Source organism: Rattus rattus, chromosome 1 (genome assembly GCF_011064425.1).
Source record: "Rattus rattus isolate New Zealand chromosome 1, Rrattus_CSIRO_v1, whole genome shotgun sequence".
In the NCBI taxonomy this organism is placed as follows: Eukaryota; Metazoa; Chordata; class Mammalia; order Rodentia; family Muridae; genus Rattus; species Rattus rattus.
Genome location: NC_046154.1, coordinates 32,254,949 through 32,279,360, shown reverse-complemented (window position 1 = coordinate 32,279,360; position 24,412 = coordinate 32,254,949). Strand labels below are relative to the sequence as shown.

At 49.3% G+C, this 24,412-nt stretch overlaps 1 protein-coding gene across 1 annotated transcript; it reads left to right on the top strand.

Moving 5' to 3' along the window:
* Nucleotides 1-3,749: 3,749 nt before the first annotated feature.
* Nucleotides 3,750-22,566, top strand: Csf3r (colony stimulating factor 3 receptor). Its single transcript, XM_032888497.1, has 17 exons — nucleotides 3,750-3,801; nucleotides 5,215-5,305; nucleotides 6,468-6,551; nucleotides 8,590-8,889; nucleotides 10,858-10,981; nucleotides 11,192-11,379; nucleotides 12,514-12,683; nucleotides 12,768-12,921; nucleotides 13,451-13,530; nucleotides 13,851-14,064; nucleotides 15,153-15,335; nucleotides 15,650-15,751; nucleotides 17,606-17,752; nucleotides 17,860-18,000; nucleotides 20,842-20,932; nucleotides 21,078-21,159; nucleotides 21,660-22,566. The coding sequence occupies exons 3-17, from the start codon at nucleotides 6,488-6,490 to the stop codon at nucleotides 22,134-22,136; spliced, it is 2,517 nt and encodes an 838-aa protein (XP_032744388.1). The 5' UTR covers nucleotides 3,750-3,801; nucleotides 5,215-5,305; nucleotides 6,468-6,487; the 3' UTR covers nucleotides 22,137-22,566.
* The last annotated feature ends 1,846 nt before the right edge of the window (nucleotides 22,567-24,412 follow it).

Sequence of the window (24,412 nt, the reverse complement as noted above, 5' to 3'; positions counted from 1 at the left end):
GGGATTGTGATCAAATTCTGAGACGAGTCCATGGGAATTGGGACAGTTTTGACAAAGGAAGAAACATTCAGTCGTTCAAGAACTCAGTAAGCATGGGCTGTAGACTCACACCTGCAGTTGCAGGCGCCGTGTGAGTGTCTACAGTGGTGTGCTGATTGGCTTGGGTTTTTACTGGCTTTGTATGTTTTTCTTTATGGCTTTTTTTTTTAAAGAATCGTTTCTCTTATGTGTATATTTCACCCATATGTATGTATACACACCTCACATGTGCTTGGTGCCCAAAGAGGCCAGAAAAGGACACTGGAACTGGAGTTACAGACAGTTGTGAGCTGCCATGTGGGAATTGAACCTTGGTCCTCCGAAAGAGTACTGAGTGCTCTTAACGGAGCCATCTCTCAAGCCCTGGGCATTTGTTTTGAGACATGGTCTCCACCTGTAATTCTGACTGATCTAGAACTAACTATGATGCTCAGGTGGCTCCAATCTTACGGTTATTCACCTGTTTCAGCCTCCCAAGTGCTAGGATTACAGGGATGCACCAACACAATCATCTGCTGTCTTGAACAGAACAGGCAAACTTTTTCCACTGTAGGGGTTCAATTCTAGCAGGGACAGGGAAAATAAATATTAGAGGGAAGAAGAGGGTGGAGGGATAGAAGCAACAAAAGAGGGAATGAGAGACCAGGTACCCAGAAGACTTCAATGGGAGGGTGATATCTGAGCAAAGACCTGAAGAGGGAAGGGAATGACCCCAGGTTTCTCCCTCATTTTTTGGAGAGTCCAGGCCAAAGAAGCAGCAAGCACAAAGGCTCTGGGGTGGTAGGAAGCCTAGCAAGCTCATCAAACAAGGACAACAGAGAAATAAGAAGCCAGTACACGGTGGGAGGAGAGGATCTCAGAAGGCCAAGGAAGCCAAGCAGATCGCTGATCTTTCACTTGGGCTCCAAGTGAGATGGGAGCCATCAGGGAGTCTGGGGCAGAGAGCATCAGGACAGTGATCGATCCAACATGTGATCATGACAATACTCAGACACAAAGTGCCAAGTTGAATTTTCCTGTGAACACCCACGTGCCCAGATGGCTGGGACTATTGTGAAGGAAGAGTCATGGATGTAACACGTTGCAGGTCTGTGTGGTGGTACCTAATCTTTGTCAGGTGGTGAACTGTGCATAACTGTGAGTAGCTGAATCCTCAGAAAAGTATCTGTAGGTAATTGCAAGAGAACTGTGAACATAAATAACAACAAAAAAACTCCAACCGTTGACAACATTCCATGTCTCTGAACCATTTTAAGTCCTACTGTCTCAAAACACAAGGTAGAGGGGCCCAGCATGGGAGTACCAGTCCTTAAGTCCAGCACTTAGGAGGCAGAGGCAGGTGGATTTCCTGTGACTTTGAGGCTAGCCTGGTCTACACAGTGAGTTCTATAGAGAGACCCTGGTCCAAAAAACCACACACACACACACACACACACACACACACACACACACACAGAGGCTCACTCATACACACATGAGAAAGATTCTCACACACACACACAGAGGCTCACTCATACACACATGAGAAAGATACTCAGGGAAGGAATGAGACACACGAGAGAATGGGTGGGAATTCCTCAAAAACAGTCCCACGTCACTGTCTCTAGCTGTACTAGTTATTTTTTAATTGTCCACCTAGCACACCCTACAGTAAGGTAAGAGGAGGGAGCCTCAATTAAGGAATTATCCAGATTAGATTGTCTTGATTGATGTAGAAGTTTCCAGCAAGACATAGTCCAGATGAGCCAGTGGGCAACCCAGAAAGCCTTCCCCCATGGTTCCTGCCTCTTCTCCTACCTTTGGTTCCTGCCCTGACTTCTCTCAAAGCTAGACCATGACCTAGAAGTGTACGCTGAAATAAACCCTTTCCTCCTCTCAAAATGCTTTTGGTCATGCCTTTTACCACAGCCACAGAAAGCTAGCTAGAACAGATAATTGCCGTCGTATGTTGAGAGTATGTAATTTGCTTTTGAAATTCATAGACGTTTACAGTTAAGAGATTCGAGGTTGTTGCTATTGTTATTGTTTTGAGACAGGGTTTCTCTGGGTAGCCCTGCCTATCGTGGAACCTACTTTATAGACCAGGCTGGCCTTGAACTCTAAGACCTTCCTACCTCTGCCTCCCAAATGCTAGGACTAAAGGCATGTGCTGCCACACCTGGCTGGTTTGTGAGACTTTCAAGGTGTTGGAATTTTTTAACAAGTCTAGAACTTTTAAAAGCAGACTATGCTTTACAGTGTGACGTAGCCATGAGACTTGGGGTCTAAGGGGTTGAAGGTGATGGTTTTTAAAGCGACCTGTTTGTGTATCATTGACAAAGAATGGATCGTGACGCTTGACTTTAAATGTCAACTGGCCACGATTTAGAATCGCCCAGGTGGCAATCCTCGCTTGAGGAATTATCTCGACTCCCTTAATTGATGTGGGAAGGACCCACCCCAGATATGGGCCACACCTTCGGTCGCAGCCCAGATCGAAAGCAGGACATGGAAGAAGGAAGACTGTTCAGCCTTCACTCCCAGACCTTCCCCCCTGCTGCTACCCTGCCACTGCCACCCCATTTGATTCCTTCGCTCAAGTCAAAATCAGTGTTTCCAGGCTTTCCACATTGAGGGTGGACCAGACACCCTCCAGGTCTTCAGTACCACCTCGGGAGTGCAAGACACCTAAAGATTTCCCAGGTGGGTTCTCGGTAGCTTCCTCTGTATTGCATAAGCTAATTTGATCAATTTATGTATGTGTGCACTAGGTTGGTTCTGTACCTCTAAAGCGGTTCTCAACAGGGGTCACCTAAGACCATTGGAAAACACATAGATATTACGATTCATACCTGTGATAAAATTACAGTTATGAAGTAGCAAGGAAAATAATTTTACGGTCCGGTGTCACCACAACATGAGGAACTGTATGAAAGGGTCATCGAAGCACTAGGAAGGTTGAGAATCACTGCTATAGAGAATCATGCCTAATATACCAATATCTACTATTTTGGTGATTTTTAAACTAAGAACCATTTTTTCCCCTCTCTTTCTTGAAAGTTGAAATTATAAGGTGGGTTCTGGGGCATTTTGAAAGGGATTACAACATGATCCGATAAAACCAGGAGCCACTAGCATTGTACAAAGCAGTGAGGGCATGGGCCATGGACTAGGGTGGGAGTGGAGGGTTCCTAGTGAAAGTCCTAGAATACAGCAGGTTTTCAGCCGGAGAAAACCTTAAGTAAATGTTCTAGAATCTTGATTCTTCGCAGGCAGAGGCTTCAGCCAGACTCAGTGGGGAGGGACTCCTCCTCCACCCTACCACACCCCTTATTAATTTTCCACGCCTTTTTGCCCTGCTTCGTACTGAAATAAACACTTGAAGACCCCAGCCCTCCCTTGGTCCTGTCTAGTCTCCGGTGCTCTGCCCAGCCTCAAACCGTGGAGCTCAGGAAATCCGGAGAGAAGGGAGGGCGGGCCTCGGGCCAGGTTGCTACAATGCCCAACCCTCTAAGACCCCTGAGGCAGGAAGGTCGCTAGCTCACCAGTTTCCCTCAACCTCCTTCCTGAGAGGAAGGGGCTGTCTATGTCCCCCCAAGGGTGAATGCCCAGCAAAGTGCAGCAGGGAAGCCAGGAAGGTGTCGCAATCCTGGGTCCCCCCCCCCCCGCCTGTCATTAACGACGGGGCTAGAAAGAGAAGTTTCGGGAACTTGCCCCAAGAGGAGAGGAGACAAGAGAAGAGAGAGCAAACGTGGGGGCTGGGCACAGCGCCCCAGCCCCAATGTAAGTAGGGGGAGGGCGGAGCCCTGAAGGCCTTAGACCATTCCCCAGCCCTGACAGGGCCACATCAGGGGGCCCAAGACAGGGGATCCTTGGGAAATGGAAGGCTCTCTGTGTGTATAGCATCAGGAAAGTCAGACAGCTGGATCTCTTTGGGAACAGGAGCTGAGCTCAGGTATGAAGACATCTCTCCCAGAGTCCCTATCCCTCGGGTTGGCTTGCTCCCTGTTTTCAGTCAGTTGGCCTGCTTCTTAGCAAGAATGGCGGTCTCAGAGTCTCTGGGCCTCTGTTTCCTCTGGCCCTTCTCTTAGCCTCCTAATTTTAAACAGTTGATGCAAGACTTGGCCTGCCAGGCCTCTGCCTGTCTAGAGCCACTGAGCTAGCTTTCTCCGTCTGCCTCTTGGCTTCTCTCTGTATCTCTTCAGCCTGGTCTTTGTTGTTGCTGCTGCCGTTGTTGTTGTTGTTGTTGTTGTTGTTACTGTTGTTGTGATACATAGCTCGCATGCCGGTGAGGCTTATCACCACCTAGGCAGATAAGAACCTTGAACTTCGGATCCTCCTGCTTCACAAATGCTAGCTAGTCTGAAGGCCTACACCACCACGACTGATTCTTAATATGGAATTAGGAATCAAGCCTAGGCCTTTGTGCCTGCTAGACAAGTACTCCACCAACCGGGTTCTGTCATCAGCCCTGGTTGCTTTTTATTTTTGAGGCAGATTTTACCAAGTTGCCCAAAACAGATTTGAATTTCTTCTATAGCACAGGCTGGCCTTGAACTTGTAATACACTTGCCTCCACTTCCAGGGTGCCCGGTCTCAGACCCATGCCACTGGGCTAGGCTCTGCCTCAGTCTATCTCTATGTATCTCCTTCCCCCACCTCCATCCCAGCCCATCTACTCACCCATCTATTGATCCATCGATCCTTTGTCTCCACCACACCTGAGGAGCCCTCTCCCTTAGTTTATTCCCCATGCCCCCTTCCTCCCTGTCTTCCCACAGACAGACTTTCAAAAGAGCAGGACAGGGGAAGGGAGCGCAGAGGGGGTATGGCGATGATGAGCGAAGGGAAAAGGCAGAGAGGATGCTGTCGCAGCAGTGACTTATGGCATCAGCTATGTCTGTGGGCACGGTGCTCACAGTGGGCATGGCGAGCAGCCGCAGAGCCCAACGCATGGCCTGAGTGGTAGGAAGAGTCCGAGAGCCTTGGAGCTAGAAGTAGACCAGCACAAAGTTGCATAGACAAAGACAAGATGGGTGTCCCAGGAGGCTGTCCTGGGACACTAAGTCCTGCTGGTTCCGTTGGCAGATTTCCTGCTCTCGGGGTTCATACAGCTAGCCCGCTGCTTCTGAGAGCTCGTACCTCGAGCACTGTGCCAAAGGCGCTCATCTTAACAGTCTCGCTTCGTCATTATAGCATGGCTGAGACATGAGCATAAGCCCCTTTTCCCAAATGGAGAAATTGAGACTCAGAAAGGTGAAGTAACCCATCCAAGTTCACCAGGCAGGTAAGTGTTGGAGCCGGACTCAGAACCGGGCTCCCAGCCTCTTTGCACACTTTCCCTAGACAGTAGGCTCCAGCAGGGCCAAGCTCCTACTCAACTGGGGCCACCCCCAAGGTCTTCCCAAAGATAGGGAATTGTTCTGATGTTAAACATACCAGTCCCAGGCAACCTAGAGAGGACGCCTGGTCTCCTCTGTTCCGTTTTCTGCTCTTGGCATAGCCTGTGGGAAGGATACAGTAGTACCAGGTATGGACTAGGCCTACTACAACCACAAATGAGTGGAGAGGGGAACCAGCATCCTGAGCCCTGGGGGTAAGTCTTTCCCACTCTGTGTGTGAATGTGTGTGTGTGTGTGTGTGTGTGTGTGTGTGTGCATGTGGGTGTAGGAGATGATCAAACAGGTATGTTGACGTTGAAGTTATTGTCTAAGGTTTCCATCGTTGTGATAAAACACCTTGCCCAAAAACAACTTGGGAGGAAAAGGTTTATTTCACCTTACACTTCCAGGCAACAGTCCATCACTGAAGGAAGTCAGGAACTGATGCGGGCTAGTCAGGAAGACAGAAACTGATGCAGAAGCCATTAAAGAGTGCTCCCACTGGCTTGTTCCCCATGGTTTTCTCAGCCTGCCTTCTTATAGCACTGGGACCACCCATCCAGGGGTGACACTACCCACAATGATCTGGATCCTCCCACATCCAGCATCAATCAAGAAAATGTACCTACCACAGGCTTGCCCACAAGCTAATCGGGTAGAGGTATTTTCTCAACTGAAGTTTCCTCTTCCCAAATGACTCCAGCTTGTATTCAGTTGACACAAAACTAGCCAGCACAGTTAGAAAACAAAGATAAGTAAACAGAGGTGGGGGCAAGAGGGAAGAAAAGCTTGCACCCTTTCTGGCTTTGATTCCTGCTCTTTCTGGAAGGCAGATTTGACCTTGGCAGTATGCTGCACACAGAGAGACATTTCCTTGATGCCCTGGTGAGGGGAAAGCCGTTGATTTGAACCATTTCATGCCTTCCTCTCAAAGGCAGTACAGGCCAATGTTACCTCCATGTTGCAAACACTGAGACTCAGGGGTCAGGTAACCTGTCCAGACACTGGCAGAGCAAGGACTGAGCTCAGGCTGCAAAGCCTGTTCTTACCCATCTCTCACTGCTCCAGGTAAACACCAAGCTGGCGAAATGGTGGGGCTGGGAGCCTGCAACCTGACTGGAGTTACCCTGATTGTCTTGCTACTCCCCAGAAGTAAGTCAGGGGCTGGGGAGGGGGATTAAAAGGGAGGTACCACTTCCCAAGCTGTGCGGCAGTGAACAAAACAGCCAAGGCCTCTACATCACAGAGCTTAGAGACAGCAGGGCAGTTGTGACTAATTACAAAGTGATGTCAGAAAGCCAAGGATACAGTCCGGTTCATCAGGATACCCAGATGCTAAGCTGGTGAGAGAGGGTCGAAAGAGCTCCTTGAAGAGGGGACAGCAGGGCAAAGAGCCACAGGTGGGAGAAATCACATTGTTTCTTCAGGAGCAGACCCTGCATCTACAAGCAGAAAGCACAGTCAGAGCTGAACCAGTGAGTGAGGCCAGGAGCTACGTGAAGGCTGGACCTCCATCCTAACCTTGGCCGCCTGTACTCTTCTGACAGCTCCCGTTCTTCACAATGATTCTCTTAGCTGGGCAGAAGTGGAGCACGCCTTTAGCCCCAGCACTTGGGAAGCAGAGGCAGGCGGATCTCTGTGAGTTCTAGGCTAGCCTGGTCTACAGAGTGCATTCTAAGACAGTCTAGGAGTCAAAGAGAAAACCTGTCTCAAAAAATGAAATAAAATAAAGTAAGGAAAATGAGCCCGATGCTGACCCACGGTGGACAAGCACTGAGATTTATTAACAACAGCCAGGTCCTTGATAATGCCGGTCACCCAGCCACGGGAGGCAGGAATATGGCCGAGATGTGACAACAGCCCACAGAACTGAGGAAGTTCCTTTTCGAGTACAGGGGGTTCTCTGGGTTTAGCAGATTGGTGGTCGTGATGGCTAGGAGATAAGGCTATAAAGTAGGAAGCTAACCACTATCCTGCCCTATCTTAGAGCCTGTTACACGCTAGGATCCTTGCAGCTTTGTGGAAGTACTAGGTAGCATGTAAGGCATGACTGGTCCACTCTACAGAGACAGCTCTGGGATCTAACTGGTAGAAACTATTTTGTTTGTTTGGGTTTTTTTTTTAAGATTTATTTATTTATTATATGTAAGTACACTGTGGCTTTCTTCAGACACACCAGAAGTGGGAATTAGATCTCATTACAGATGGTTGTGAGCCACCATGTGGTTGCTGGGATTTGAACTCAGGACCTCTGGAGGAGCAGTCAGTGCTCTTAACCACCGAGCCATCTCTCCAGTCCTTGTTTGGTTTCTTTTTTTTTTTTGGTTCTTTTTTTTTTGGAGCTGGGGACCGAACCCAGGGCCTTAATCTCCATTCACAGATGAAAGAAGTAAGGCACACGGGGTCCCACTTACATAGACCAGGATTACTAACAGTAAGTAAGACACATGAACTAGCCAGTGTCCAGGCCCACACCCAGCACACCAGCAGCCTGCCTTCCTTGACAAACAGTGGAGGTCCAGCGCCTTTGAAGTGGCACAGTCACAAAGGGCTCCTACAAACAGATCTGAATCTTGACAAAGATTGCTGTGGCCTTGGGGGTTCTTATCACTCTGACTGGTTTTCACCACCCAGTCCCTCCGTAGTGGGGAACTGGAGCTGGCTAGGAGGAATAGACAGCATTCGTAAATGCATTCTGGGAGGGAAAGGGGACGCAGAGGTTCCCACAGCAGGAAGCACATCATGGGGAGGGTGTTTAACGAAGCAAGCAGGGAGAATTCACACCCCTGGGGCATTCACACCACAGTGGGCACGCTCACTGGATAGGAAGTGTTCATAGCCGAGGGAGTGTTCACACCACAGGAAGTGGCCCTACTTCCTAAGGGTATTCACATCCTGGGGAGAGTGTTCCACACCATCGAGGGGGTTCACACCCCAGGAAGTGACAAATGCAAGTCGCAAGTCGGGAGCTGCTTTGCTCTGCTGAGCCCGTGGATAACCATTTATGGGCACGGGGTTTTCTTTGTCTCTCACTATAGTACATCTTGCAGGTCTTGCACTTAGCTCCCAGGTCCTGATGGGAGGGTGAAAAGACAGAGGCGGGATATGAGGCTAGGGAGCCAAAGGTCTTGACCTGGCCCATGTTGGCCTGGCAAACCAGTCCTCCAGGGCCCACCCTCTGCCAATTCAGGTCTGGAGGGCTGCGGGCAAATCAGGATCTCACCCCCCATTGTCCATCTTGGGGATCCTGTCCTGGCCTCCTGCACCATCAGCCCAAACTGCAGCAAACTGGACCGACAGCCAAAGATCCTATGGAGACTGCAAGATGAGCCAAACCAGCCTGGGGACAGACAGCATCACCTGCCTGACGGGTCCCAGGAGTCCATCATCACTCTGCCTCATCTGAACTACACTCAGGCCTTCCTCTTCTGCTTGGTGCCATGGAACAACAGCTTCCAGGTCCTGGATCAAGCTGAGCTTCGTGCAGGCTGTAAGTCCCTCCAGCCACCTACCCATCTGCTTCCAATGCCCCTCTGCCAAAACCAGGGAGAGCTAAGACCTCACTCAAGCAGCCGAGTACGAGAGAGGGTGTGGTTCTTCCTATCATTCCTCTCTAATTCTCCAATGAAGAAGCTGACATCTGGTGAGGGCGAGTGACCTCCTGCAGGCCACACCCACAGCGGACCTTGTAGAAGCACTTGTCTGTTTGGCTGTTTAGCAAGCTCAGGTTGCAGGCCAGAAGTGGAGCTAAGTCTGGTCCTGGTTTCCTTTCCAAATTGAGCAGGATGGAGTTTGTGTCCAGCTGAGGTATAAGGAACAAATAGGAACCAAGGCATGAAGCCACATCTTTAATCCCAGCAGAGGAAGGCAGCTATCTGTGGTTTTCAAGCAGGGTTTCTTTGTGTAACAACCTTAGCTGGCCTTGAACTCAGAGATCTGCCTCCTGAATGTTGGGATTAAAGGTGTGCTGGTGTGTGCCACCACTGCCTAGCAAATATCTCCTCTCCCTCTCCCTCTCCCTCTCCCTCTCCCTCTCCCTCTCCTCTCCCTCTCCTCTCCCTCTCCCTCTCCCTCTCCCCTCCCCTCCTCCTCCCTCTCCCTCCCTCTCCCCTCCTCCTCCCCTCCTCCTCCCCCTCCCAGGATCTCTGTGATCTTTGAAGACAACTTGATCTACATAGAGAGTTCCAACGCAGCTAGGAATACATAGTGAGACCCTGTCTTATCCCATCCCCTCAAAAAGAAATGGGTGCTAGGGTTGAAGATGTAGCCCGGTAGTGGAACACATGCTCAACATGAGCAGGGTTCTGGGTTCTAATCCACACCAAGCAATAACAGAGCCAGGCGTGGAGCCACACTTCTGTGGTCCTAGTACTACTTGGAAGCTGAGGCAGGGGGATGGTGAGTTAGAAAGTAGCACAGACTGTGTCAGGAGTCCTGTCTCCGATAGAAAAGAAGTGACCATCGAAGCTGCGGCCTGCGTGACCGCACTTGGGGGCAGCCTACACATAGGAAGTCTCTTAGCCCTCGTGTGAACTTTTCTGTTGTTATGACACAGCACCGTGACTAGGAAACTACGAAAGGAAGCATTTAATTGCCCTACGGTTAGAATTCGTGATGGTGGAGCAAAAGCTTGGTGACAGAAGCAGCTGAGAGTTGACATCTTGGGGAGCAAGCAGGAGACAGAGTTAGCTGGAAATAGGGCAAACCTTTTGAAACCTCAGAGCCCACACTCAGTGACACACACCTCCTCCAACAAGGCTTCCAAACATGAGCGTGTGGGGGTCCATTCTCAGTGAAACTGTCACAACCCTTAAAGAAGTCTAGGGGAGGGGTTGGGGATTTAGCTCAGTGGTAGAGCGCTTGCCTAGCAAGCACAAGGCCCTGGGTTCAGTCCCCAGCTCCGGAAAAAAAAGAAAAAAAAGAAGTCTAGGAGAGCCGAGTGGTATCACACACCTTTAATCCCAGAACACAGGCGGCAGAGGCAGTTGGATCTCTTAGTTTGAGGCCAGCAGCCTGGTCTACAGAGTGAGTTCCAGGATTTTAGGATAGCCAGGGCCACAGAGAAATACAATCTTGGGGGGGGGGGAGAAGGAGGAAGAGGAGAAAATGGAAAGAAACCTAGGGGAGAAATGTATTAGCATTGCCTCCTCTTTACAGATAAGGAAACTGAGGCAGAGAGCAGTTCAGTCACTTGAGGATGAAATGGCTAAGGAATGACTGACCAAACCATAATAAAACCCAGGCTGTACTGTCACTGACCAAGGGGCCACCAGGGTGCTGAGAGTCCGGGAGGCCTGCCCCTATACCTGACAGTAACATAGTTGTCCTCACAGGTCTACACAACAGAAGGAATAGCCCTCCAAAGTATGGCCACAAGCGCACACACACACACACACACACACACACACACACACACACACACCATGAGAGCTCCTCACATTCTTCTTACCCTATCCAGATCCTCCTGCCAGCCCCTCCAACCTATCCTGCCTCATGTACCTCACCACCTACAGCCTGGTCTGCCAGTGGGAGCCAGGCCCCGAGACCCACCTGCCCACTAGCTTCATCCTAAAGAGCTTCAGGTATGTAGGATTTCCATGCCAGCCCCTTCCGGGTCCTGGGTTGGAACACAAGTCCCTGTGGTGAGGCGGTGGGGGTGGGGGGGTCAGGGAGGTAGCAGAGACAGACAGACAGACAGAGAGAGAGAGAGAGAGAGAGAGAGAGAGAGAGAGAGAGAGAGAAGAGCCTTGCCTTCTTCCTCTGCTTGGCACCAAAGCCCAGCCTGTTGGCAGGAGCCGCGCCGGCTGTCAGTACCAGGGGGGCACCATCCTGGACTGTATGCCCAAGAAGAGACACAGCAACTGCTCCATCCCCCGCAAACACTTGCTTCTGTACCAGAATATGGTCATCTGGGTACAAGCGGAGAATATGCTAGGGTCCAGCGAGTCCCCAAAGCTGTGCATTGACCCCATGGATGTTGGTGAGTGACACCTGGGTGTGAGAAAATGGAGAAGTCCCCAATCGGAAGACCCAGAAGTGCATAAGGAGGAAATACAGACCTGGGCACAGACAGAGAGATTTTGGAAGGCCAGGAGAGAGGCAGAGAAGAGAGAAATAGGGACCGGAGGCTAGGGACATGTTATTCTCTTGTTTATTCATTGGCTTTCAAGACAAGGTTTCCCTGTGTAGCCCTGGCTGCCCTGGAACGTGCTGCACAGACCAGGCTGGCCTCAAAATGTGCCACCGCCACCCGGTTCATCTTATTTATTTACAGGGGCAGCGCACACACATATAGCACACATGTGGAGGCCAGAGGAACTTTCTGGAGCCAGTCTCTCTCCTACCTTGAAGGCAGGGTCTGTCTTGTCTCTGATGCTGCCCTTGACTCCAGGCAGTTTGATCTGGAAGCCTCAGAGTGATTTTCCTGTCCCCACTTCCCAGTTTGCTGCAATACTGATGCTGTTACAGAGAGACACCATTACACTGGGCTTTTTTTTTTTTTATGTACATTAGTGTTTTGCCTGTATGTATGTCTGAATAAGGGTGTCTGATCCCCTGGAACAGGAGTTACAGGCGGCTGTGCACTGCCATGTGGGGAATTGAACCTGGGTCCTCTGGAAGAGCAGCCAGTGCTCTTAACCACTGAGCCATCTCTCCAGCCCTGCACTGGGCTTTTTGATAGGAGTTTGAGGGCTGTGTTGTCAGGCTTGCATAGCTAGCTAGCTCTTTTACCCCAGGCTTCGACTTATTTCTTGAAGGGCCCCCACCTCATGCTAAGCAGAGGAGGTCCTAAAGGTAGGGCAGTGGACCAAGCTTCCACCCTCAGATTAGGTGGCAAGATAAATCAAATACGGTGTCAGACAATTTTAAGACATTGACAGCTAACTTAGACCCTTGGAGGAACTGAGGAAGCAAGCCCCCCAGATATCGGGAAAGAAACCGATGTGAGAAGATGGAACCACCTACTAAGAAATACAGACACTCATACCCAAGCACAGCTAGAGATCATGGCGACAGAGAGAAAAAGTCTGAAAGACACCCAGGAAGGAAAGGGGAGCTAAGCCAGAGCCCTCTCCATTAGGCAGGGAAAGTTTGACAACCCCACCTCCTGCAGTGAAATTGGAGCCTCCCATGCTGCAGGCCCTGGACATTGGCCACGATATAGTCTCTCACCAGCCTGGCTGCCTATGGCTGAGCTGGAAGCCATGGAAGCCCAGTGAGTTCATGGAGCAGGAGTGTGAACTCCGTTACCAGCCACAGCTTGAAGGAGCCAACTGGACCCTGGTGAGGCCGAGAAAAACCTCGAGATGGAGGTGGGGGATGGAGAGAGGGCAAGCTGGATTTAGTGTTACCCCTCCCACACACCAGGTGTCCCACCTGCCTTCCAGCACGGACCGGTTCGAGCTCTGCAGCCTTCATCAAGCCCCAGTCTACACCCTACAGTTGCGATGCATCCGCTCATCTCTGCCTGGACTCTGGAGCAGCTGGAGCCCTGGCCTTCAGCTGAGGCCCACCATTAAGGGTGAGGAGGCCAGGGGAAGCCATCAGAGCTCAGTCCAGGACCCAACCCCCCCTGCCCTCCATCAAAACCCTCTCATCTTGGGGCTGGAGAGATAGCTCAGTGGTTAAGAGCACTGGCTGCTCTTCCAGAGGTCCTGAGTTCAATTCCAGCAACCACATGGTGGCTCATAACCATCTATAGTGGGATCTGATGCCCTCTTCTGGTGTGTCTGAATACAGCTACAGTGTACTTCTATATAGTAAATTAAAAAAAAAAAAAAAACTAAAGAAAGCAAATGATAATCCTTTTTTAAAATATTTGTTTATTTATTTATTTTGTACCAGAAGAGGGCATCAAATCCCATTACAGATGGTGGTGAGCCACCATGTGGTTGCTGAGAATTGAACTCGGGAACCACTAGATGGGCAGTCAGTGCTCTTAACCATTAAGCCATCTCTCCAGCCCCAAGTAGTCATACTTTAAAGAAGAAAAAAAAAAAAAAACCTCTCATCTCATCTATCCATCTATATCCTCCCCCATCCATCTACAGCCCCCACCATCAGACTGGACACATGGTGGCAAAAGAAGCAACTGGATCCTGAGACAGTGAGAATGCAGCTGTTCTGGAAGGTGATTCTCTGAAACCCCCTCCAACCCTCCTAAGAGAGCCCCAAAGTAGGGCTCAAAACTGCAGTGTGCCTGGGAGGCAGTTTGGAAGCATGTTACACATACCTCAGAAGCCTCAGGGAGAGACTGCAATACAGGGTTCTGGGGTCACCTGTGCTGACTGGCTTCTTCTTTCTCTCCTAGATCTTGCCACAGGGGAAGCGGGGGGGGGGGGAGGATGTCTTATGGCCCAGTTCTTATGACTGGTCCCTGGCCCTCAGGTACTGACCAATTCACCGTGAACTAGACAACTCCCTCACCATCTTCTTCCTCACCCACCACAGCCAACACCCCTGCAGAAAGACAGTGGACAGATCCAGGGCTACCTGCTCTCCTGGAGTTGCCCACATGGGCAAGGGCGGATCATGCACCTCTGTAACACCACAGAGCTCAGCTGCACCTTCCACCTGCCCTCAGAGGCCCAGAATGTGACCCTTGTGGCCTACAACTCGGCGGGGACCTCCTCCCCTACTCTGGTGGTTTTCCTGGAGCACGAAGGTAAAGAGGAGCTGAGCAGCCGAGAGCAGCATGGGAACTCGAAGGCAGGACTGCCTATACCCTTATCTGTCCAGTCAACCACTTGCTAACAGAGTGGCCGGGACAGGTGACTGCCCTCCCTGGCCTGTTGTCTCCAGAACCTGCAGGTGTATGCACTAACATTGTTAGCCAGAACTAGGTTAGTCTGGGAGAATATACATACCAATATATATGCCTGCATAGACATGTTGTGTATATGGATGGATGGATAGACAGACAGACAGACAAACTATGATTCCTGCTTACAAGTTGTGTGTATATGAATATAGCAGCTGGCAGACAACCTCAAATGTCATTTTTGGGTGCTGTGTACTTTTTTTTTGGAGACAGGCTCTCCCACCGGTCTGAAATTCACTGTCTCTACCTTCCCTGTGCTGGGTTATAAATGCCACACGCTGTTTCATTTGCTGTTGTTTCCACATGGAAACTGGGGACCAAATTCAGTGTTTGCCTCATAAACACTCTGCCAATTAATTTGTCTCTCCCCAGCCCTGAGCCGTGTGTGCCTTTTTAAAAATTTGTTCATGTATTTTATGTAGATGAGCGCTCTGTCTTCTGGTACATCAGAAGGAGGAGTCAGATCTCATTACAGATGGTTGTGAGCCACCATGTGGTTGCTGGGATTTGAACTCAGGACCTCTGGCAGAGCAGCCAGCGCTCTTAACCACTGAGCCATCTCTCCAGTCCCGGAGCTGTGTGGTCTTTAATAAGCCTTTCAGCCTCTCTGTATCTCCCTTTTTTACTCATTGATAATGAGTCCCTGGTGTGACTGTTGAAGAACTCAGTGAATCACATATATTACACTAAATGGTGCCAGGCTCTGTGCTAGACTTGTTCTGGGCACCCTCCTTTAACACACACACAAGCCTCTACAAAGTGGGGATTTTTTTGATTGTCACTTCCACATTACAGGTGAGGAGCTTGATGATCAGGTACTGACATACCCTGGATCACAGGGCTGTTGGCAAAGGCAGGATGTGGATCCAAGGGTCTAGTCCTGAGGCCTGCATACCTTTCATCTTCTCTCCTATGTCTTTCTTTATCTCCAGGTCCAGCTGTGACCAGCCTGCATGCCATGGCCCAAGACCTGGGTAGCATCTGGGTAGACTGGGAAGCCCCCAGCCTTCTGCCTCAGGGCTATCTCATTGAGTGGGGCCCGGATTCCCACAAATACAGCAATAATTCCTGGAGGATAGAGCCCAGTGGGAACACCACTGGAATTCTGTTAGAGGGTGAGACAGGCCTGGGACAAAGGGATGGGTTGAGAGATAGGAAAAAGAAACAGAGTGAGTGTTTGTCTAGAGGTAGCAAGGGACAGTTGGAACCTCCCTATAGAGGCAGTCTCCCCAGCCTTTTTTTCCTCCTCTAGTCCATACTCCATTCCTGTTCTAGCTCTCTGTTACATGTTCCCTTTGTAGCCTCCATCAAATGAGCTAAAAGAGATCTCTGAGATTAGTCAAAATAAGGCCATGCAGAAATAAGAGTCTGAGGCTGGGTAGCAGAGGTTAGCCCCCAACCTTAGTGCTGTCCCTTGTTCTCTCTGCAGACAATATAGATCCCTTTCAACTCTACAGAATCACAGTGGCTCCCCTGTACCCAGGCACCGTGGGACCCCCTGTAAATGTCTACACCTACTCTGGAGAGAAAGGTTTGTCTACCTCAGTGTTACCAGAATCCTCTCCTCTCTCCCTATCTGGGCTCTAGCAACTGGGGAGTATGAGGATAAATGTATTCTTTTACTTCTGGCCTCTGAGGTGGGTGCTTTCCATCATGGCTTACACTGGGCTCCCCAAAGCTGGGCAGAAGATGGAGTAATAGACAGGGAGAGAATCAGGGATGAAGCGAGTTTCACAGATCAATCCATGGCCCCAACAGAAACCCAGGATCACAGCTGAAAGAATTGAACCAAGTACCTGACATGATTCAGAGGGTGAGTGGCAGAAACCAGATACCAAGTCGTGTAATACCAGATGTGGCAGAAATCAGACAGCAAAGATTCTCAAGCAGATAGAACCGACTCAAACCCAGGCTAGGCTCTGCCTCTGGGAGCCATAAACTGAATTCACATGAAATCCTGGTTGGAGTGGGGAGCTCTGGACAAAGTGGCATCTACCTCTGACCCTAACAGCTCTGATGAGGTAGCATTGTGATTTTGAGGACAGCCTGAGCCATGTGGTGAGATCACCCCCGTCTCAAACAAACAGAGTGCCCTCTAATTTTTTTAAGATTTATTTATTTTATTTATATGTGAGTACACTGTAGTTGTCTTCAAACACTTCAGAAGAGAGCATCTTATTACATATGGTTGTGAGCCACCATGTGGTTGTTGGGATTTGAACTCAGGACACTAGAACAATCAGTGCTCTTAACCACTGAGCCATCTCTCCAGCCCCAGAATGCCCTCTTAGAAGGGATCTTTATCTATTTATCTGTCTGTCTGTCTATCCATCCATCTATTCATCCACCCACCCACCCACCCATCCATCCATCGCTACCTGTCTCTTCCTCCTCCCCACCCCCACGTTTGCTTTTGGTTTGGGGTTTTGTGTTTGTTTCTTATTGGTTTTGCCGTTGTATGATGTGCGTGAATGGATGCACACATGCCGGAGTGCCTGGAGGTCGGGGACAGCTCTGTATGCTTAGTTCTCTCAGTCCATCTTTGAGTGGTGTGCTAGTTTTCACCATCAATTTGACAGAACCTAGCGTCACCTGGTCTAGGGAACCTCAGTTGAGCAATTGCCCATATCATATTGGCCTGTGATTACTTCTATGAGAAATCATCTTAATTGACTGATGTGGGAGGGCCCAGCCCACTATGGGAAGCACCATCCCTACTTAGGTGGTGGATATGAGTATGTATGCATGAGAAAGCCAAAGCAGGTCAAAGAGCTAGTCAGTAAGGAGCATCCCTCTATGGTTTCTGCTTCTGTTCCTCCTTGACTGTACCCTCTGACTTCCCTCAACAAGGAATTAAGACTGGAAGTGTAAGTTTGAAATAAACTCTGCAGCCAAGTCACTTGGGGCCCTGGGATACATCACAGCAACAGAAAAGCAAAGAGCACGCGGGCTTCGGGAATGGAACTCAGGTCTCTAGCCTTGCAGGGCGAGAACTTCACCAGCTGAGACATTTTTTCAGGTCCTTTTATAGGTGTTTAAGAATAGCATCTAGGGGTTGGGGATTTAGCTCAGTGGCAGAGTGCTTGCCTAGCAAACGCAAGGCCCTGGGTTCGGTCCTCAGCTCCGGGGCGGGGGGTGCGGCAGGTGGGGGGGGGGAAGAATAGCATCTAAATACCATAGCCCAGGCTGACCTCAAGTACCCAGCAATCCTCCTGCTTCAGTCTCCAGAGTGCTAGGACTAAGGACATGCAGGAGCACACTCAGTTCCTTAAGCTCTCTTCTCTCAGTCATCTATAGTATGCCCCAGGTCCTGAGTCCAGAAACCCACCTGAGCCCAGTCAGGCTCACATCAGCCCTCTTACCTCCTCTCTCTCTCTCTCCACAGCCCTTCCTCATGCTCCAGAGCTATATCTAAAGCATGTTGGCAGGACCTGGGCACAGCTGGAGTGGGTACCTGAGACCCCTTGGCTGGGGATGATACCCCTCACCAACTACACCATCTTCTGGGCCGATGCTAGGGACCACTCCTTCTGTGAGTCAATCCTTAGCTCCCCACAAACCCAGAAGGTCCAGAAGGGTTGTTCCTCAGCACACAGAGGTATGTTCGCACCCCAGCCTGACCATATGCTCCACCCACAGCTGTCACCCTGAACATCTCCTTCCATGGCTTTGTCCTGGACCACCTGAAACCTGCCAGTTTGTATCACGTCTACCTCATGGCCACCAGCCGGGCAGGGTCTACCAACAGTACAGGCCTTACCGTGATGACCATGGCCCTAGGTAAGGGGGGGGGGAGTGGAGGCAGACAGCATTGGCTGTTGGGAGGGTGCCCCACTTTGTCTCTCAAGATACCCTGATTTTGCCAGGTGTGGTGGCACACATGTTTAATCTCAACACTAAGGACACAGAGGCAGGTGGAGCTCTATGAGTATACAGTCGTTCTTATCTACATAGTTTCAGGCCAACCAGGGCCACAAAGTGAGATCCTCTCTCAAGAAAATAAGTAAATAAAAAGAAATCCTGATTTTTAAAGAGAGGAGAAGAGAGGAGATTATGTATGTGTATTTTTTTTTAATCTAAAAAGTTAAAAATCTTGCAGGGCAGCAGTGATGTACACCTCTGATCCCAGGACTCGGGAGTCAGAGGCCCGCAGATCTCTGAGTTCAAGGCCAGCCTGGTCTACAGAGTGAGTTCTAGGACAACCAGGGATACACAGAGAAACCCTGTCTCAAAGAAAACCAAAAGAGGAGTCTAAACTTTGAGAACATTAGGAACCTGCCTTAGGATCTGCTAATCTGAGGGGAGAGCAGGGCGCATCCAAGGATCCCCTTCTGTTTGAGGAAACCCAGCCCTGCCCATTATTCCTGACTTAAATAAACTACTGTCCAGGACTCTTTAATCTTTCCACTTTTAACCCCTTTTCTTTTTTCTTTGACTTTCTGAGGCAGGGTTTCCTCTGTGTAACAAGCCCTGACTGTCCTGGACTCATTTTGTAGACCAGGCTGCCCTCGAAGTCACAGAGATCCTCCTGCTTCTGCCTCCTGGGTGCTGGAAATAAAGGCATGTGACATCAAGCCTGGGTTCACCCCTTTTCACACAAGAAATTTTTACATAATTCTGGGCATGTACACATGTAAAACATACCCAGATCAAACACTTAACTGATAACAAACCATACATTTATTTTTTTTTAATCTATTTATTATATATAGTGTTCTGCCTGCATGTATGCCTGTAAGCCAGAAGAGGGCACCAGATCCCATTACAGATGGTTGTGAGCCACCATGTGGTTGCTGGGAATTGAAATCAGGACCTCTGGAAGAGCAGCCAGTGCTCTTAACCTCTGAGCCATCTCTCCAGCCCCCATTTATTCTTTTAAAGATTGATTGATTGATGATTGATTGATTATAAGTACACTGTAGCTGTCTTACACCAGAAGAGAGCATCAGATCTCATTACAGATGGTTATGATCCACCAATGTGGTTGCTGAGATTTGAACTCAGGTCCTCTGGAAGAGCAGTCAGTGCTCTAACCACTGAGCTGTCTCTCCAGCCCCATACATTTATTTTGAAACAATTCTTTGGTAGACACGTAAGTTTCCCTTTATTAGAGCTAAAGTAAACTTTGCACTAATCACACAGATGTCCTTGCCTTTTGCACAGTTAATTAAATGTTGGCTGGATGTTAGATACTGCGGGCAAAGAGCATCTCAGCCACCTTCAGCATTTTTCAGATTTAGTCAATATTTTGATCTTTGCAGTCATCCGTGCTGAGGACACGTTGCATAGAAACACAGTACTGAATGGCAAACATATGCTCAGGGCCATTCTAGAAATGAGAAATTCTGGACTAATTCCAAACTAGAATTCATCAAACAAATTTATTTTCTTTCTTTTTTCTTTCTTTCTTTCTTTTTTTTTTTTTTTGTGAAATTCTTGTCAGCAACTCAAAAAGCAATTTTTTAAAAATTTATTTATTCTATGGACATGAGTGCACTGTCACTCTTTTCAGACACACCAGAAGAGGGCATCGGATCCCATTACAGATGGTTGTGAGCCATCATGTGGTTGCTGGGAATTGAACTCAGGACCTCTGGATGAGCAGTCAGTGTTCTTAGCCGCTGAGCCATCAATCCAAAGATATACTAATTTAATATCCACGCACTGAAGATTGATGGCAGGAAAATGTTAGGAGTCCTTGCTTTCAGTGGGTGGTGGTGGCACACGCCTTTAATCCCAGCACTCGGGAGGCAAAGGCAGATGGATCCAGCCAGCTTGGTCTACAGAGAAATCCGGTCTTGGAAAAACAAACACGGAGAGAAAACAAGAGTCTTTCCTTTGCTTGCTTCTGCAATGGCGAAGCCCTCAATGTACAGTAAACACACGGAGATTCTGGGCTTCGTAGCATCCAGTAGCCTTGAATCTGAGCCAAGGTGTTTCAGGCAGTATCGTGTGGTGTGATGGCGTATGCACGTGCAAAGTGCAAGTGTACAACACAAGTGCACACAGATTAGAACCAAGGCTGCAGTGAACTTGTGTGATGTTACATGGATGAAATATGTTGGAAGTATGTGAGATTCATTATGTGCATGTGTTGGTTTTTTTTTTTAATTATCTAGTATTTTAAGTTCATGTGTTTTTGCCTGCCTGTATGAGGGTGTTGGGTCCTCTGGAACCGGAATCACAGACAGGTGTGAGTTGCCACGTGGGTGCTGGGAATTGAACCCAGGTCCTCTGGAAGAGCAGCCAGTGCTCTTAACCACTGAGCCATCTCTTCAGCCTCCAAATCTTCCACCTCCCCTCAGCACCCCCGATGGTTTTCAAGATGGAGGATCTCGGTATAACAGTTCTAGCTGCTCTGGAACTCCCTATGTGTCTACCTCAAACTCACAGAAATCCACCTGCCTCTGCTTCCCAAGTGCTGGGGCTAAAACTAAAAGTATGTGCCACACTGCTGGACCGTGTTTGGTTCTTTAAATTACCTTTTGGATGTTATTCTTTAGAAACCTTTCACTCCTGCCAACATTTGACTGTCCGTCCCCACATTCAGCTCCACCATGGGTTCATGACCCACAGTGGAAAAGCCACACCCTAAACACTTCTCACTTTCTCTCCCCTCAGATTCATCTGATGTAAACATTTTCCTGGGCATACTTTGCTTCGTACTTTTGCCCATTACCTGTGCAACTGCCTGGTTCTGCTGCAGGCACAGGTGAGTGAGTGACTTCCTCTTAGCCATGGGTGCAGAAGTCCCTTCCTACCTTCCCAGACTTCCGGACCCCAATCTGGGAGGCCTCCTCCTCTCTTCAGCTGCCACATGGCATGCTGACCCAAACCTCACTTGTCTCCTTCTCCAGCAGAAAGACTTTCTTCTGGCCAAATGTGCCAGACCCAGCCCACAGCAGCCTGAGCACCTGGGTGCCCACCATCATGACAGAGGTAATCATGAGGCAGAGAGGGGTATAAACTGACTGGCAGACAGGAGGAGTCATTAAAGGGATGGCCTTCTGCCCTTCAAAGGAACACACACCTGAGGCTTATTTCCAACCAGGCACACACACACACACACACACACACACACACACACACACACACACACACGCACGACCGAGATCTATCTCTCTCTCTCTCTCTCTCTCTCTCTCTCTCTCTCTCTCTCTCTTTCTCTGCTTTGGAGAGATGTAGGCCTGAGTTCGACTCTCAAAGATACTCTCAAAGATTGGTCACCTCACTACGCAAGGATGCATGGGTGGCAGAGGGTGGGGTGGGAGTCACGTGTCAGGTCCATGTCAGGAATGGACAGCTGCCAGGCAAGTGTATCCCTATGAGTTCTGCCACAGAGCAACAAGGGAGATCCCATAAGTGGCTCATCTCAGGAAGGAACATGTGGAGCAGACATTTGAGATAAACCACGCCGCATTTTGTGTCCCTGTATTCAGGAAACCTTCCAGCTGCCCAGCTTCTGGGGCTCCAGCGTGCCATCAATCACCAAGATCACGGAACTGGAGGAGGACAAGAAGCCGACCCACTGGGATCCCAGTGAGAGCTCTGGGACTGGGAGCCTTCCAGCCATGGTTCAGGCCTACGTGCTCCAAGGAGACCCAAGAGAAATTTCCAACCAGTTCCAGCCTCCCTCTGGCACTAATGACCAGGTTCTCTATGGTCAGGTGCTTGGGAGCCCCACCAGCCCAGGAGTAGTGGGATACCTTCGATGTGACTCCACTCAGCCCCTCTTGGGAGGCCCCACACCCAGCCCTAAATCCTATGAAAACATCTGGTTCCATTCAAGACCCCAGGAGACCTTTATACCCCAACCTCCAAGCCAGGAAGATGACTGCGTCTTTGGACCTCCATTTGATTTCCCCCTCTTCCAGGGGCTCCAGGTCCATGGAGTTGAAGAACAAGGGGGTTTCTAGGACTTTTGGGGTCCTTACATCCTGAAGGCTCTGGCCTATTCAGGAAAGATCCCACCACTAATATCTACTGGTCCTGAGGGAAGCAGAAAGGCCCTATTTGTCTCCAGCTGTGGCCCCTAGGACCTCTCCTTCACTCTAACCTCCACAGGCTACTCCCCTAGGTCTTTCTCACACTCCAAGGTCCAGATACATACTGTTTACAGCCCACTAGTCACCTTGTGTCTCTCATATAATTTCAGTCCGTTAAACTAAGTGTAGGTTTTGAGTAGGGACTAGCATGTTCAGAAATCCTGGCTGGACGTGGTGGTACCTGCCTAGCATCCCAACTCAAACATTTGGGAGGAAGATGCAGGAGGATTGCAAGTTCCAGGCCAGCCTGGGCTACATGAAGAGATCCTGCCTCAAAAATTAAGCAAAAGCTAAATAAATTTTTTTTTTATTACATTTACTTTTTTTTTGGTGGGGTTGGGGGCTCAGTGGCAAAGGTCAGACACCTTGAGGGAATTAACTCTGGCCTCCAGCCTGTAGATTTTGGGAGGTGAACTTAAGGTTTAGTGGCAAGCATCTTTCCCCAGGGAGGCATTTCACTAGTCCCAGAGAGGAGTCTCTTGAGTATAGCTAAGTGTCTTTTACTCTTGTCTGTCTATCTGTCTGTTTTTCAACAAAGGTTTCTCTGTGTACCTGTCCTATCTGTCCTGGAACTCACTCTGTAGAACAGGCTGGCCTCAAACTCAGAGATCCACCTGCCTCTGTCTTCTGAATGTTGGGAATAAAGGCCTGCACACCACCATCCAGCAGTGTCATTTCCTCTCAGGGCCCAGCAGTCAAGAAGCTATTTCTCAGTCAGTCATCTATTCCATTCCTTCCCTCCTCTTCCTCCTTCCTTCCCTCCCTTCCTCCTTCCTTCCTTCCTTCCTTCCTCTGCTCCTTCCTTCCTCCTCTCCCTCCTTTCTTCCCTTCCTTCCTCTTGCCTAGCATCTAAGATTCAAAAGAGACAACCCCCATAGACAGCTGCTATACTGGCAATGGGATCTTAAAACTGTTAATCAGAAAGCAAGCAAGAGCTTCTTGGAAGGAACTGGAGTGTTAGGGAACACAGACCTGGAAAGAGAGGAGCCCTGCTGCTGCTGCTGCTGCTGCAATCCCAACATGTGAGAGGCTGAAACAGGAAGGCTGTCCATTTGAGGTTAAGTTGTGATACACAGCAAGTCAAGAGCCTCTCTCTGCTTCTGCCTCTCTCCCTCTCTGTGTAATCTGTCTGTTTCTTGTGTGTGTGTGTGAGTGTGTGTGTGTGTGTGTGTGTGTGTGTGTGTGTGTGAGAGAGAGAGAGAGAGAGAGAGAGAGAGAGAGAGAGTGAGAGAGTGTATAGTGGGGAGGCTGGAGAGATGACTCAACAGTTAAGAGCACTGGCTGCTCTTCCAGAGGCCCCGGGGCTTACTCTCAGCTCCTACACAGGCTCACAACCATCTATAATTCCATCTCTAGGAAATCCAGTGCCCTCTTCCAGCCTCCGTGACAACAGATACATGGGTGAGGCACAGCTGTGCATGCAGGCAAAACACTCATCCATACATATCACATAAAATCTCACTGATGAAGGATTAGCTCAGTGGTAGAACATTCGCATGATATGTATGAATCTTGGGGTCTGATCCTCAGCATAAATAGAAAAATAAATGACTTGCTGACCCAGAAAACCTTTCTCCAAGGAGGGAAGAGTGAGAGAACTTCATTACTTAATAAACATTAAGCCGGAATGTAAGGTTCATGGCAGACTATCGCTAAAGAGGTTAATTACAAAGACTGGCTTTACCTTTTTCTTTTTTGAAGGACTTAATATTTTATGTGTCTGAGCACTTGAATGTGTATATGTCTGTGTACCACATGTACACACAGTCCACAGAGGACAGAAGAGGACATCTGGTTCCCTGAAACTGTTGTTACACGTGGTTGTGAGCCGCCACATGGATGCTGGGAACTGAACTCTGGTCTTCTGCAAGCCCTAACCACTGAGTCTCCTACTCAGCAGTATTTTTAGGTTGTTGTTGGTGTGTGTGTGTGTGTGTGTGTGTGTTGTTGATTGGTTTTGGACTTTTTCCCCTTGGGGAGACTCCAATACTGATTTCTGTGGTGATTACACACACACATTCCCAGTAGCGATGTAGAAGAACGTTTTCAGCTATGCTCACGCCTTTAGTTCCAGCACTCAGGAGGCAGAGGGAAGCAGATGTCTGAGTTTGAGCCAGCCTGGTCTACAGAGTAAATTCCAGGATACC